This window comes from Pseudophryne corroboree, chromosome 1 (genome assembly GCF_028390025.1).
Source record: "Pseudophryne corroboree isolate aPseCor3 chromosome 1, aPseCor3.hap2, whole genome shotgun sequence".
In the NCBI taxonomy this organism is placed as follows: Eukaryota; Metazoa; Chordata; class Amphibia; order Anura; family Myobatrachidae; genus Pseudophryne; species Pseudophryne corroboree.
The window spans coordinates 959,391,722-959,408,840 of NC_086444.1; the positions used below are offsets into that span (position 1 = coordinate 959,391,722).

Sequence of the window (17,119 nt, forward strand, 5' to 3'; positions counted from 1 at the left end):
ATCTTTTATAGAACTGTTTTGTTTTTATTGAAATATTTGGGAAATATACTCCTGTGCAGTAAATAAATTAGATAATCTTATTTGTATACACTCCCCCTTTAATACTAAAGTGGGACTTCTTATCCAGATGCAGAGGAGAAGAAACATTATGGACAAACATCACTTGTCCTATACACTGCAGGAGTATAGACTTACCTAGCTGTAACTCCATTCTTTCTTCATGCTGCAGCTGTGGAGTGGATGGGGCTTGATTATATCATCATGTGCTATGATGTCATTAATCACCACCTTTGACATCAAAAACCCTAAAAGTACAATGCCAGAGATTGGTAGGAGCACACTGAAAGTGCTCAGTATACCCAATCCTGGGAGCCACAGACTCAGCAGTACCTTCATTAGAAACAGGGGTCCCCTCAAAATATCTCTTGAAAAGTTACTTTCTGATGACCATGAGTGATCACTGTAGAATAGCCCCAACACTGCAGAAATAAGTCAAGGTCTAGGGAGGGGTGATCTCCTCCATTTTGGTTTCAAAAAGCTCAGGTGTCCCCAGGAGGTGGATGAAAAGAAGTAAGGTAGACATAAGAAATAGGTATAGATGGGGGAAGGCTAAAAATGCTATTTCTACTGATTTGGGGGGTAATTCAGAGTTGTTTATAGATGTGCTCAATTTATCACATCTACAATCAGTTACTCTGACATGCGGGGGGCCTTGCCACCACCCCTCCCCCTGCACAGGTACAAAAGCACTTTTGTACCTGGCGAGTAGCTCTCTACCTGCGCCGCTTTTGTGCTCTGGCAGGGAGCTACCCGCCATGTCCCGGGTCGCAGCAGCTGCGTGTGACATCATACAGGCACCGCGGCCCACTCCCCATCAGTCCAGACACGCCTCCGTTGTCCAGACCATGCCCTGCCAATGGTGTTCTAATGCCGTTGGCATGCCCCCTCCCGCGCCACGGCCGCCTCTGCCTGTAAATCAGGCGGAGGTGAACGTACCAGTGAGATGCTGATACCGTATCACTGGCTGCACCTGCGCTGTGCACCCGCCATGCGCACTGGGCATAGTAATTCAGACTGCAATTGCTGCCGCTGCAGCGTTCCAGTCTGAATTACCTCCTTGGTACACTCAGGGACACCCGCATTAGAAAGATGGGAGTTCCCTTTTTCATTTGATACAATGTTCACATTTGCACCTATTTTGGAGAGAGATAAAGTATAGAAGTTGCTAATAGCAACCACTTTAAAGATGCTTTTGAAAAAGTCCTTAATGGATGGAACACATCCGAGATTGCTGTGTCATTGAAGTTGGATTCAAGGTACTGCCATTACTTTGTTGCCCTTGGTTGGCAAAAGGATTAATACTTGTAGACTAACATCTTCAGCATTATTCAGGCTGTATGCACCAAAAGTCATTATGGATTATGGTTCAGTGAAGCAACTGGAGGAATGCAAAATGCACAAAAGATCTCAGATACATGTACAAGGCTTTCACATATATTGTTTGGAGCACTATGGTGTATTATTGAAAATATAGCAAAATTGGGAGGCATCTTTTTTTCTTTTATATATATATATATATATATATATATATATTTCAATAATGATACGTAGTCAAAGTGTTTGCACTCAGAATGTCACCATGAAAGTCAAAATGTTGAAATGTTGACAGGCACAATGTCAGCAATTCATGTTAGGGTTGCAATTAGGCTGAATGTTGACAATTTGGACCACATCCATATATAATCGGCACTGCTTTGTACCATAACATGTCAAGTGATTGTGAAATAATTAGAATTTTGGAAAAGCAAGGGTTAATAGGGAACAGGAATCATATACATGATGATCAGGTGAAATGAGAGAGCAGCAGCAGATTACATATGTGGCACAACAGTACAGTTAGTAAACTAAACATTCCTACAACACAGATGAGCAGGGGCAGAATTAAAGGCTATCCACATGTGGTCTTGTGATTGACCTTCGTCTCTTAACCTACACTTGATTTCAAGTCTAGTTAAAATTAATTTTCCTTAATGAAAACTTCTTATTGAGGATTGTTGCCTTTATTTGTACTTGGAGTAGGAATACTTTTTTTTCATTATGAAATTGTGAGTTGTTTATATTATCTTAATTCATTATTGTAACATGCACTCCTAGGATTGAGCATTAGTGAATATACAAATCATGCTGCATTACATTTTGCTGAATATAACCAGTAAACATAACATAAAACAAAAATGTTAATGACTTAATGTGTACAGCATTAATGTTCTCCTGTTGCTGAAATGGATCTGTGTGATGACTTTATTTATCATTCATGATTGCAATGAGTGTCTTGCATTGCAATTAATGTGCCAAGTTGAAGAACATAATGAATGTTACCATATTAAGATAATTACAATAACCTTGTTTTTTCTAAAATTATTCCTTTAGGATTTTGGAGATGATGGATCCTTATACATTACCAAGGCTACCACAACCCACATGGGGAATTATAGCTGTCACGCTGATGGCTATGATAAGCTTTATCAAACTCATATTCTCCAAGTGAATGGTAAGCAAAGCAAATGTAATTACAATAACACAAAGCAGTCTATGGTTAGGACTTATAATTCGACATTACTTGACTGTAATAAAATAAAACATCAATATATAAATAATTATATGTGGGAAACGTGTAAAATTGATTTGCAGTAAATTCTGAAGCTAGCATTAATACACTTATTTTAGAAGTACTTTATTTTGCTTGGATAAGGCTGTAGGGCTTTGTGTTGATAATAATGGGGATATTTTGCTCTTGTACATGGTTCCAGGAGTATACTAACAAAAAAAAAAAATGAATTTAGAATGCAAACATATTTCCAATTTTAACAATTAAATATAGACAAAATACAAAAGTAATAATAATAATGATGACAATATTATCCTGCCAAAACTCATGGATCTGTAAAGAAAATATTTCTCAACTAAAAGTCATTGCTTCCAAAAGGGTTTTTGTGTATATTAACCACTGACATTACAAATATTTTTTACTGATACCTTGTAGAATTTTTTTTTATAAAGGTTTAAAAGTATTTTTCAAACTATATTCATTTTTTAATATACCTTTGGGATGTTTTGCACCCCACCCCTGTGTTAATAGACCCCCATTGTAATTTTACTTCCCACCCCGCTTCAGAAATATTCCCCCTAGTGGAATAGGATCTCCTGCATTATCACCCCCCCCCCCCTGGTGATAATAGATCCCCTGGCAGAGCCTCCATTTTAACCTGACCTATTTGTCAGTGCGCCCCAGTTAAGTCCCCCCCATGTGTCACTATATATTTTTTTTATTGTTAATATATGAATATATTCCCCACCTCAGCCAAAAATAATAATTTTATGGGTCAGCATAACACACCTAGTGGCAAAAGATGACACCCCCATTTAATTGCCCCCCCCCAAGTAATACCCCCTCTCCCTCACCTTGTTGCAGAGAGCACAGTGGAGCATGGAGCAGTAGGACTGATTGTTACTCCCCCTGCTGCAGGTGATCTCTGCACACACAGAGATCAACATTTTTGTGCTCAGTGGAAAACTACATTCCCCTCTTTGCACTTTTGGTGTAGGCGCATGCGCCCTGGGTTGGCGCTCACATTGCATTATGGAGCGCAACTTTGGGAGTGATGTCGGAGGTTACATACCGCAACATCACCCCCAGGGGGCTGCAGGAGTAGGAAATCCATTCTGCTTATGTGCAGAATGTATTTCCTCCACAACAGATGGAGGAATCAGCAGGCAGAGCTAGATTAAGGGGGGCTCCAGGGGTAATTACCCCTGAGAAAGTCAGACGGTTGAGATGTGGTCCTTCCTAGACAAAACGCATTGGGTAATATGGCTACATGCTATTATTCAGATAAGCTACCTTTTCTCTGATACAATCTATGGACATTCACTAATGGCTCTGTGTTTTAAACTTTTGTAAATTGAATTACACTATGTATGTTTTTATATATCTTTTTATGTACTTTTGGATGTATATTTAAAGTCTGAAAAAATCCTACTTGGATAAAGACTACGGGTTAAATTTACTAAGATGGAAGTTCTATTTAAGATAGGAAGTTGCCCATAGCAACCAATCAGATTCCAGGTATTATCTTCTAGAAGGGTCTAGATAAATGAGAAGTAGAATCTGGTTGGTTGCTATGGGCAACATCCCATCTTAAATGGAACTCCCATATTAGTAAATTTACCCCTGTGGATCACTTCAAGTTTGAGATAAACTGTTTAAATTGTATAATTTGGTGCAGGCCCACTTTTTAAATTGTATACACAATTGGTGGTGTTCACAACCTGATGTACTAGGAGGCGCTCCTGTTATTTGATATTTTATATATATATATATATATATGACAAAAAATTGAAGAAACAGGGAGCGCCAATAGTGCATTAAAAGAGTACAATGGTTTTTATTTTTTAAAAATCCAGATCGGTCACAAGTAAAAAACCCGTACCATAAAAGGCGGTCAAACCACCGCTTGTATAACCAGCATAAGATTTTACCCCACTGTGCGAAGCAGTATTCTCGATTTCAAATCCACGACGTCAGACCACGCCCATACGCGTTTCGTCATTCGACTTCGTCAGTAGGCTTGGTCTTTGTCAATCACAGCACTCGCAATCACTTTAGCGGCCGACAATGGATGTCTCTCCCTCCGCTCTCTTCAGCGTTTAACCTGATATATATATATATAAAAAAGAAAAAAGCAGTGTAGGCACTATACCAGTGAATATCACATTAATATGACAAAAAATAATAATAATTATTATTATTAGTCCATATGAGTTTCCAACTCAAAGTCCAATGCCCAGGAAAATCCACTGACCGCCAAGCTCCCTATTGTAGTCCACATCGACTCTTCTAATCTGAAATTCAATAAAGGACAGAGACCACCTCCTAGTGAAGTTAAAAGACAACACCGCTTTGTGCTGAAAAAGATATATGTGAACCCATACCATATAGACAATTATATAAGAGCTTATCTGATGTCCTTTGATGGTCCACACAAGGTCACTGACAGCATCAGATATTTCATAAATGTTAATGAAGACCCAATACACACATGAAACATAGAGAGGAATAAAAATAGTGTAAACCAATTTTCAGTTGATGTTGCAAATACAAGGTTAATGCTCGTACATCAGAGAAAAAGAGGAACAGTTTATCTGAATATCAGCATACGGTAAGTACCCCATGTGTTTCGTCTAGGAGGAGCTGTGTATAATCCTTCAGACTTTCTCAGGGAAAATGACCAACCCTGTGCACATTAGAATAGAATGGAATCAATGACCTGGCTTCAGTCTATTGTCTGTGTGCGCTATTGATTTTAGAAACGTAGACAGTCATTTGCAGCCAGTCTTGTTCAATTTAATTCAACAAATGTCACAGGTTTTATTGGTGCAAGTCCAGAATATACCAGCATTTAAGTCTCTCCAGGGACTCAAGGCTGTCACAGTTTCAAAGTATATACAATAGGTCAGCGCTGGCAGGATCAAACAGAGAGGCAGATGTATTAAGCTTGGAGAAGTGATAAAGCAATGATAAGTGGAGGTGACGACACTCCAGCCAATCATTACAGGCTTGAAAAATGACAGTTAGTGGCTGATTGGCTGGTGTTTTATCACCTTCCACTTATTGTATCACTGCTTTATCACTTCTACAGGCTTAATACATCTGCCCCAAAGAGAATAATTAATCCTGACTGACCTACAGTACATACAGTACAGATATTAACAAAATATACAATCAATAGACAATATTTAACCTAATTAAGAACACAAGCCATATAGAAAAAGTAAAAAAGAAAAAGTAAAACATTTTTGTGACACAAAGCAGATCACAAACATTAGCTCCTCAAAGACTAAAAAAAATAAGTAATCCACTCCAGAGTAAACAATTAATCCAGAAGCATTCCAAAATGTACAGTCATCCATCAATCACCTTTAAATATATAAGGAATATGCATATACTGTAGGAAAATCAGTTTTTAGGTACTCATCCTGATCTAGCTACTGTTGTTCAAGTGCAATTTTAAGTAAGTCAATCTTTGTTTAAAGGGGATTATTGGTTGACTGTACATTTTTTATTTTTTTATGGATTAACTGTTTAATCTGGAGTGGATTACAGTTTATGAAACAAAATGGTGTACTGCGACTTTTGACTCAACCTGTATATCAGATGATCTATATTTATAATGGTCCGCTCTGGTGTCACACCTTTAATCTCACTTTCCTTAGACAGCAATTAATGGTCATGCTAGTGTATCCTCATGTTTAAATCTCTGACTCATCTCTGTAACCTGGGCTTCCATCATGACTGGATCAGACATATTGAGCATGACACTTAAGAATTGTGAGCCTGGGAGATTCTCCTTCAACAAGGAGGGATGTTGGCTGGTAGCAAGTGGAGGGTGTTATGATTGGTTTCTTTCATTATATAGTTTTGTCATTACAATGCCCTAAATCAGGGAGATATTAATATACCTAAAAATTAACGACTGATCAATGAGATGTGTAAATTTGACTGAATTTGCAAGACTGTTGCAAAGGACATGTTATTAAAAGAGTCAATCATACCAACGCAAATCAAGAAGATATCGTTGATAAACTTCCTGCAGAATAAGATCTGCAAGGCTTATGTAGGCTATGTATGTGTCTGCTCATATTGATTCATAAGTATGTTTGCATAGGCGGGTGCCAAATTTGAACCCATGGCAGTGCTGAGCGCTGCACAAAGTACTGGTTACCATATAAGAAATTATTATACTCAAGTACAACAGTGGCCAATTTGATTAGAAATTCCACTGGTGGGCCCACAGTTGTTTTGGATCGATAGTGCAATTGTCAAAGCCTGTAAAGCCTTGTGCAGTATGATAGTATATAGAGATTTGACATCCATATATGCCAGTGGGTAATAGTCTTAAACTGTTTAATTTTCTAAGAAAGTCACCAGTGTCCCTAATGTAGCTTTCACTGCTTTGAATGACAAGTTACATGAAGGCATCAACTTACACAGCTAATGGTTGAAGGAGAGAGTTTCGGGCAGAGATGACGGGTCTGCTGGGTGGGTGAGAAAAGGATTTGTGTATTTTAGGCAGTGTGTATATAATAGGACAGACAAATTTATTATTAAGGAAATCAAGAATCTTGTCATCTATCCACCTGTGTCCCAAAGCTTGGTGTAATATTTCATCAACCCTCATCTTGAAAGCAGGTATGGGACTGCACTCAACTTTACTGTGTGTGGTGTACGACCCTAAATATACAGCCAATATAATTAAGAAATATGAAGAACTATCTTCAGCATTAAGAAGAATAAGGAGTCCTGGAAGTGATGATATGGCCCCCAGAGAGCCCTGATCTCACCATTATCGAGTCTATCTGGGATTACATGAAGAGACAGAAGGATTTGAGCAAGCCTATATCCACAGAAGATCTGTGGTTAGTTCCCTAAGTTGTTTGGAACAACCTCCCTGCCGAGTTCCTTCAAAAACTGCGTGCGAGTGTGCCTAGAAGAATTGATGCTGCTTTGAAGGCAAAGGGTGGTCACACCAAATATTGATTTGATTTAGATTTCTCTTTTGTTCATTCATTTTGCATTTTGTTGATAAAAATAAACTATTTACACTTTTGAAAGCATTCTTTCTTTGCAGCATATTTTCCATATTTCCATATTTTCCATATTTTTGCACAGTTCGTTATATCTCCTAGAATGGATACTGTGCTCACATCACATAACACATGCACTTGTCAGTTTTTTTGAGCCACACACTGTAATACTGCATAAGTATAAGTTGTAATTTTCAATATGTTTTTCAGGCATATTTTTCTAATAAAATAAACAATAATTGTGTATAGAAATATACTGAAACCGCATCTCTTCCAAAGTTTTTGTGGAAGTTAGTTGTTTATCATGCATGCACTCAAAATGTAATTTTACTAAAACACTGATTGAAAAGGGTCATATGTACAAACTAAAAGCCTTTTTAGTGTCAAGTACTAAATATAGCACATGTTTTCTGATACACGAAATATAGTTAACAAAGTGGAATACAGAACAAAAGGGCAAAGTGTACAGACACTGCTCAATAGCAAAGAAGTATGTAGCATGTCAATGTGAAACCACATTATGAGTGCATTTCTCGAGATCAGCATGACTCTGAAGAGAGACACTGCAATTCGTATTTTTTTTATATATTTTTCTTTTTTTTCATAATCTGTTCAGAACATTTTTTCTATATATTAAATAGGTAATCTTTTACTGGCCAACCCTAAATCTAAGCTGGTCATTTAGTACCATTGTACCATTACAAGATTAGATAAATAAAGTAGCCATTTAAATTTTGGCAAACACATGTTGTTAGCCAAAGAGCACAAATTTGTTTATTTGGTGGTTTGGCTAAGTAATTGCAATAGAAACGTTAAAACGCCCCTGTGGACATGCTTTAGCAAGTGCGATTTTCTAGGCTATGGAATTACTAATATCAGCAAGTGAAGCTTCCTCCCTGAAATGAAAAGAGACACCACCAGAGTGATTGCAAACTCATTCGCAACTGTATACACAGTCACAGCCTATACTACCCATTTACTCCATCAGCTGGTCACTTCCTGTCATTTATTCTTCAATAAAATCCTCACTGTGAGCGCAATCACAAAGGCACCTTGGCGCATGAGCAAAGCAATTGTGGCACATGCGCAGTCTACAGATAATTGTTCCATTGTGTGAACATCAGCGACTGCTTGCAAACATGAATTGGTACCATACTAACAACTACATACATTTTGTAATCCTATCAAATGTTTTTAATCAAACAGTCAAACATGTGGTTATCTTTCTTATAGAAAGCTGCAGAATACTGTACTGTAGAGTTTAAGTAACTGTAACGTATGTTTCAAATTAATTGTTTTAAATATAATTTTAATGCATTCTAGGATTTTGGACCTTATTCAGCTTCAACAAAAAAAAATTCAACTGGCTAGAGTTGCATGCTGGGGGCTGCCCAGCACAGGGTGAGGCCACCCAGCACGCTAATGGTGGCCAGTGATGCGATCGACATTCAGTTGCGATCACATCGCTAAATAATGGAAGGCATTTGTGCCGCCGCCATTTTCCTAATCGCAGCAGCGGTGTGTGAAGTCACGTGGCCTCCTTGAATCCTCCCCCATTTTTGGCACCATACTCGCACAACGCCGATTTGACAACCCCGCAATGCTGAGTTGCCACTCCCGATCGCCCCATAAACACCCCTGCTTGTCAGAGGTATAAATATCAATGCAACGCTATATCACTGATGTGCACACGCAGATCAGGCACTGCACATGCACACTAGTCAGAAAATGGTCAGTATGCGATCCCATACTGAATAAGGTCCTTTATTAGCTTTTACAGCATGGGTCTGGTTCTAAGTTATTCTACTGATCATTTTTTACACAATTTAATCTCTTTACATAATTTCCATCTGCCTAGATATACCTGTATACTATGTAAGTTACATAATGATAAGCTGGAGCAAGCCTTCACTAGATACAGTAATATATTTGATATACTGTACATATTATGGACCTGTCACTGTGTTGCGTATTGCTTTGCCCGGGTTGTTAGTTTTTCTGTGCCTCCTTACAGTGCTGGAGCTGTGCTACAGGTTCCAGGATTTTGAGCTATCCAATTCCTTCTTTTTCTGTTGCACTTGATCTGCATGTCTACTTCCACTGCAATCTATATCAGCACATCTAATTGCTGATGGCAGAACACATTTCTCCATCCTGTACTCTCTTCAACAGTCCATCACTCCCAATGAAACAGCATTATTCCCCTCATGTGCTTTCTCCTTCACCCTATAACTTTTTCTCATGCTCTTTTTCCTTCTTTATCATTTTGTTCTGTCACAGTTCTCCCTCTTTTTACTCCCTAATTGTTCTCTTCCTCCACACACCCTTATATGCTGGCGCTAGTGCAGCAGGACAACTTTCATTAAAAATATACCTGTATATTTACAATTTTGAAAGAAATATATAAAAATGTTTTCATATTTTTACTTTCACAACAAAAATAGGTTTTCACCCTGTAATAGAGCTATCTAGATGAAAATGGCAGTTGTTGGATTTAGTCATCCTTTACAGTTGTTTTAAAGAGTACAGTAATAAAGACCACTGGTATATAAATGTAAGAAATAATATAGAAATATGCCAATCCAAACTACCTCCATATATACCATCTGTCACTCATATGGGTTGGTACAATGGCTGACATTGTTGTTGGGATGCTCTAGATTTTGACTAGTCTTCAAGTAGTTCCCTCACAGTTCAAAGACATTACTTAGGATGTCCAGTACAAATAGAATCTACAGGGACAGTGAAATGCAGTGGTTAGATGCCTCATCTCTTCAGCTACAAATTGAAAAGTGACATCTTATGAAAAATCTTCTCCTGAAGTTTCAGTACTGCCTTTTTTATTTATTTCCATTGTTTTATCAGACCTGTATATTCTATAGACCTTATAGTATTTCTGTCAAGAGCACATTTTATACCCTTTTCTAATTATTTTAATACTTTGTGTACATTTTTTCTCTCTCTACAAATCTCTTATTTTCAATTATACCAAAAGTTTATCTATCTATCTATCTATCTATCTATCTATCTATCTATCTATCTATCTATCTATCTATCTATCTATCTATCTATCTATATATAATACAGGAAATCCCACTTTCGTGGGAAAAGATAGCACTCTCCAGACTAAATATCCAATAAAGTCAAAAGTAAATTTAATGCAAAAGGTAGTCTCACAGTTCATATGAAGTATCAAACGATCTCCAGCAATGTCCAATGTTTCGGTCCCTGACGGGGCCTTTCTCAAGGAATAAATACAGTCAACAATGGCAGCAGTTCAACTTCAATTCAGCCTTGCAGGGAAACTGGAGACACAGATGGTGCCTCACCGGCCCCTGCTAAATACCATAATAATTGGCGCTAGCCACGCCCCCAGAATGGCCGCCGGCTGTGTGGAACGCACAGCTGGACCGCATGCTAATCACCTCCCCCTGGAGGTGGGCTGCGTCCAGCTGGCGATGGTAGCAGTGTAACATCATTGTGGTCATTGTCAGGGATAGAGCCGCGCACGGGGTGTATCGCGTCACTTCCGGTGGCGCAATATCACCATAGCAGCAGCTCCGAAACCCGGAAGCGGTCAGCGTCCGTCCCTGGACCGCATGTGGAACGCATCGCGTCACTTCCGGTGACGCGATGTGCCGAGCAACAGTAGCCAGAAACAATAAGTATTAGCTCACACTGCTAGTAACGTAATATATTGTATTAATAGTGCATGCCAGTAATCTGTGGGGAAATGGGGCTGCAGTGTCAATGTTAGTTTCAGGTCAATGCTGCCTATCATGCAGGTGCAGCAACGTAAAGTCATAACTATAGTATAGTTGGTAAGTAATGGTATAGCAAAGGCCGGTGGGGTCACTCGGGGGGATACATACTATATGCAGTTAGGTGCAAATACAAGGTGCAAATAAAGTGTGATAATCAATAAAAGGTATAACAGTGGATCAAAACATGCCATGGGAAAATTTCATTAACAAGGTGAACATGTTATAAATACATAGTGCATGATCCTGTATCAGAACAGTGGTCATGTAATATTAGGGCTATACAGGAATAAGTAATCCAAGCGGCCATTCTGGGGGCGTGGCTAGCGCCAATTATTATGGTATTTAGCAGGGGCCGGTGAGGCACCATCTGTGTCTCCAGTTTCCCTGCAAGGCTGAATTGAAGTTGAACTGCTGCCATTGTTGACTGTATTTATTCCTTGAAAAAGGCCCCGTCAGGGACCGAAACGTTGGACATTGCTGGAGATCGTTTGATACTTCATATGAACTGTGAGACTACCTTTTGCATTAAATTTACTTTTGACTTTATTGGATACTTAGTCTGGAGAGTGCTATCTTTTCCCACGAAAGTGGGATTTCCTGTATTGTACTATGGGCCCGGTCTCCTTTGTGACTGGACCTTGATAGGCACCCCAGCAGCTGACTTTATTATTGTGAGAGTGCAGGAACTCCTTGTATATATATATATATATATATATATATATATATATATTGTTGATTACAGCAGTTCAGTGGTTACTATGCATCATCAGTTTTGCAGTGCTGAACATCATGCCAGTTACCTTCACCAGTTACAAATGCATGTCTTTATGTGCACCTTCTCACATGAAAATGCAAGACTGTGAATTTACATACAGTGATTTAGTTTTTGTATTAAGATACTCAGAAAATCTGGTGCTGTACATGTAAACATATAGGAGTATTAGGTCAATCCCTACATTTAATAAAATAGTGATTAAAAGTCACAGTGATATTCAGTGATAAAGTTTGTTGACCATACAGGTTGAGTCTCCCTTATCCAAAATGCTTGGGACCAGAGGTATTTTGGATATCGGATTTTTCCGTATTTTGGAATAATTGCATACCATACTGAGATATCATGGTGATGGGACCTAAATCTAAGCACAGAATGCATTTATGTTACATATACACCTTATACACACAGCCTGAAGGTCATTTTAGCCATTATTTTTTAATAACTTTGTGCATTAAACAAAGTGTGTGTACATACACACAATTCATTTATGTTTCATATACACCTTACACACACAGCCTGAAGGTCATTTAATACAATATTTTTAATAACTCTGTGTATTAAACAAAGTTTGTGTACATTGAGCCATCAGAAAACAAAGTTTCACTATCTCACTCTCACTCAAAAAATTCCGTATTTCGGAATATTCCGTATTTCGGAATATATGGATATGGGATACTCAACCTGTATTAAATTGTCAAAGCAGCACAAGCTAACAGCACACTGCAGCACATGTTAAAGGGACTGTATAGCGCTCCTGTGAACCTGCTAATATTTTTCACTTACATATATACAGTATCACAAATGAATAACATATTTAATTAAACTAAAGGCTTACAGTCCATCAGAAAATATGTACTCATGCCAAGTCATATGGACAACTCTTCGGTCAGATTTTAGTTTTAGATTGCTAAATGTCCCAATATTTTGTTTTCCCAGTATACTTCTGTAAGCAGTATTACTACAGGTTGAGTATCCCTTATCCAAAATTCTTGGGACCAGAGGTATTTTGGATATCGGATTTTTCCGTATTTTGGAATAATTGCATACCATAATGAGATATCATGGTGATGGGACCTAAATCTAAGCACAGAATGCATTTATGTTACATAAACACCTTTTACACACAGCGTGAAGGTCATTTAATACAATATCTTTAATAACTTTGTATATTAAATAAAGTTTGTGTACATTGAGCCATCAAAAAACAAAGTTTTCACTATCTCACTCTCAGTCAAAAAAGTCCGTATTTCGGAATATTCAGTTTTTCGGAATATTTGGATATGGGATACTCAACCTGTATTGGCAAATAGGTGGTTATAATGGAATGCTCAGTTAAACCTAAATGGTGTATACAGTCTGTATCCATTTAATTTTTGTTTATCACTACTCCTTTCACATGCCAAACTTGTAAGTGTCATGCTTTCCTGCATTATAGTGATTTTTTTGTGATTTATATTTCTTTTTTGTTTCTCTTACAGTTCCACCTGTCATTCGAGTCTATCCAGAAAGCCAGGCCAGAGAGCCAGGTGTGACTGCCAGTTTAAGATGCCATGCTGATGGAATCCCTCAGCCCCAACTCAGCTGGCTTAAGAATGGAATAGATATTACAACAAAATTATCCAAGCAGCTAACATTACAAGGTAAGCTAATAACCTGTCAGTGAGCTGAATAATTTGAATAAGATAAACGGATGTTCTACATTGTGTTCTGATTCCTACAGCAGTTTATTTTTTTAATTCTCCAGATGGCAAGGTAATTTTTTGCTAAAAGAGGACTATACATTAAAATGAAAACAGCACATTAGCCCAGTTAACAATAAATCACTATTGTACTTCCCTTTACTGTAAATAACAAATGCAGAAAAATAGTTTCAAGTTTAAGCTTTTTCATTGCACATTGCAGATACTAGTGTATTAATCAACAACAGTCAACTGTTGATGCTGAAATTACAGCAAGCTTAAACTGAGATGTGATAGCTGGTTAGGAAGAAATACCCTTTGATGTTGCCTCTTACTGGGCTGCAAAATATTGTTGCTTTTAACCAGCTGTAAAAGTTGATGTCAGCTAATGTTGATGCCAGCTAAAACATACTACTCTTTATACTTTAGTACTGGATCACAAACATCACCCTACTTGGTGGAACTTGGGGATGGAACATAGTAAAACAATACCTTATCTTCCTGTTAAGGTCTAGAGGACTGACAACCAAGGTCACTCTGGTTCTTTGGGTACAGTATTGCTAAGCACATACTGGCCTATTGTAACAAATCGCAGCCATAGGCCGACAGTCAAAATACTGACACGGTCAAAATACCAACATTCATTATGCCGATATAGTCAGAACACCGACATTTGAAATGCCATCATGTAAAAATGCTGACATGCATTTTTAAGGAATGTATGCACAAAAACAGACTTGTTCATACTTTACCATCCCAGTGGACCTGGAGGGGGAATATAATAGTGTGCCGAGCACAGCGAGGAACTGTATCGAAGCATGGCGAGCTCAGCATGCCATGCGAGGGGACGCAGTACACTTAGATGGTGTCCAGGTCGACCTATGTCGACATTGACACACAAAAAAGCAGAAAACTCATGTCAGTATTTTGACATGTTGGCATTTCAAATGTTCGTATTCTATCTACATCGGCATTTTGAAGATGTCGACATTAATGTTGGTATTTGGAATGTGTCAGTATTTTGACTTTAGGCCAATGGCTGTCAGGATTATGACCGTCGGTATTGTGTCCGTCGGTAAATATTTTTGTTTTTCTGGATAAGTTATGTGATGTAGGCCATGCATCATTTTATACAAAGAAGAGTAAAACTCCCTCGGGCGCAACCAGCTGCTGTATTAGTATAATCCCTAAAAATGTTTCACCACATTTTCAAAATACATGGAATGAATAGAAGATGGGAATACTGTATACCACTCACAGCACTAGAATAAATGAATGAGTAGGAAATGAAACCTTTCATTTTAGGTTTTAATTTTTCAAAGGATGGCCACTTATCCTTGAGTCCACTTTCAAGATTCCCAAATTAGTTCCTCTCATATAACAGGTTTTATGCAAAACTAGAACAAAATAGACAAGGGTGTAGTATGTCGAGGTTATTGAGGTTGGTTTGCACCCTCGTTTTCTCCAAGATGAGTATTGAGAAAGCTCTTAGAGCCTTCCACCTTTATTATTGACAGTATGACAAATAGCATACCATGCTCGCAGAACCAAATACAATGACATGCATACAAAGGTTTCTTTATACAGTATTCTTTGAATATATTGTACCACAATTCCCAATATGTAAGGTGAGAGAAAGCCTGTGAAGGTATTTTTTATCACACAAGAGATTGGACTTGCATACTCCAACTCACAATTATACTAGTGAGAATGAATGCAACAAGGTATCTTTATCACATTAAAGAATTTAATAGGCATACCCCAACTCTTAATTATGATGGTAAGATCAGACACATCAGGGTATCTTTCAACATCTCATGATTCACCAGAGTATGAAAAAACACATTTATTGCACAATGCAACGTAAAAAGGAAAATTCAGTATATCCAGACAAAATATGTACAAAAAAAGTTTTCCTTGAAAACAATTTGATTAAAAACATGTATACAAAATGGGGACTCTACAAAACCTCACCAAGGGAGAGGGCTATGGGAAGATGCAATATAACCTGATGAATGGAGGTCTGTACCAGGGGTCCCAATGGTCCAAGCTCCCTGTGGTGGAGAGTATGTTTACAAAAAAGAAGTAGGCACACCTCTGTTGCCAATGTGTTTCGATCTCAAATAGATCTTTATCAAGGCCTGCAGAGTGGAGTCCCAGGGCTGCTGTTTATACCCTGAATGATCAAAATACAGGAAGTTTTGTCATTCACAGTAAAATGTCCCATTTTTAATCACTTTTACATTTTGAAGTTATCTTTGGAAAGCTGGGTATTCAAAGAGATAACCCATATGGGGATATTATTAGTATGGCCAGAACGGGTAGAAAAACTTAAAAATATCCTGTCACGTCGAACCAGAAGCGGAAGTGCCATGCCGAATGAGCCTGTGCGTTCAGTCTGCATTAACCAAAAGAGGTGTATCACAATATTGCCTCTGGTGAAATAGTGGTCTCTTCTATTAGGAGCTACATGCATTCCAAAGTCCTGGAAGTAACTGAGGGCTTCTGCGTTCCGCAAATGTGGAACATATTTATAACTTAAGCATAATGCACAGTACTTTCTGAAGGTACCTTTGCAATGACTCCTAACATATCATATTAAAAATATCCAGTTTCTGTTCCAAACACATCAAGGTTCAGTGTAATGATATTGAGTCCAACAAAGTCCTATTAAAATCTCCACAATAAAACTAGATGGAAATATAAAAAAATTAAATCAGCCACAAGTTAGATGAAAATTTGCACATTCTCAAAAATTTATTTTCGGGATCTAAGTATTATTGTGTATGTTCAAATTTTCATCTAACTTGTGGCTTGATAAATCTGGGCCTTTGTGACTAACCCACCTACCTACAGTATTATACTGTAGTGTTTAGGTCTGAACATGGAGGTGAACAAATGCATCTGATATTGTTACTTGATTAATAAGCGATTGCATGATATCAATAGTCCTACATTCTATTACATACAATATACAAAATTCTTCCTATGCAATGCATATTGTCAACCTTGCTGAATGTCATAAATGAATACGTATTCTACTATAGGTGTCTCTTCTTTTTCTTTTTAGATCCTTTTATGGAAATTAAAGTTCCATGTATAATGTTCTATTTCTGGCATATACTTACTATACTAATCATTGGATATCTATTTGTGTTACTCCAATTAATAGAAGACCGTAGGTGGCTAATTTATTTTTCATGCCACATTGTCTTCATTTGTTCACAAAGGAAATTAGATATGACATATTCTACTAA

General features: G+C 37.8%; 1 protein-coding gene across 2 annotated transcripts in view; it reads left to right on the forward strand.

Moving 5' to 3' along the window:
* Positions 1-17,119, forward strand: part of FSTL5 (follistatin like 5) — a 1,009,581-nt gene that overhangs the window by 789,852 nt on the left and 202,610 nt on the right. For both annotated transcript variants that reach the window (XM_063920448.1, XM_063920449.1), the window contains exons 8-9: positions 2,431-2,551; positions 13,662-13,823. In XM_063920448.1, the coding sequence (XP_063776518.1) occupies positions 2,431-2,551; positions 13,662-13,823 (283 nt within the window). The remainder of the gene's footprint in view (positions 1-2,430; positions 2,552-13,661; positions 13,824-17,119) is intronic.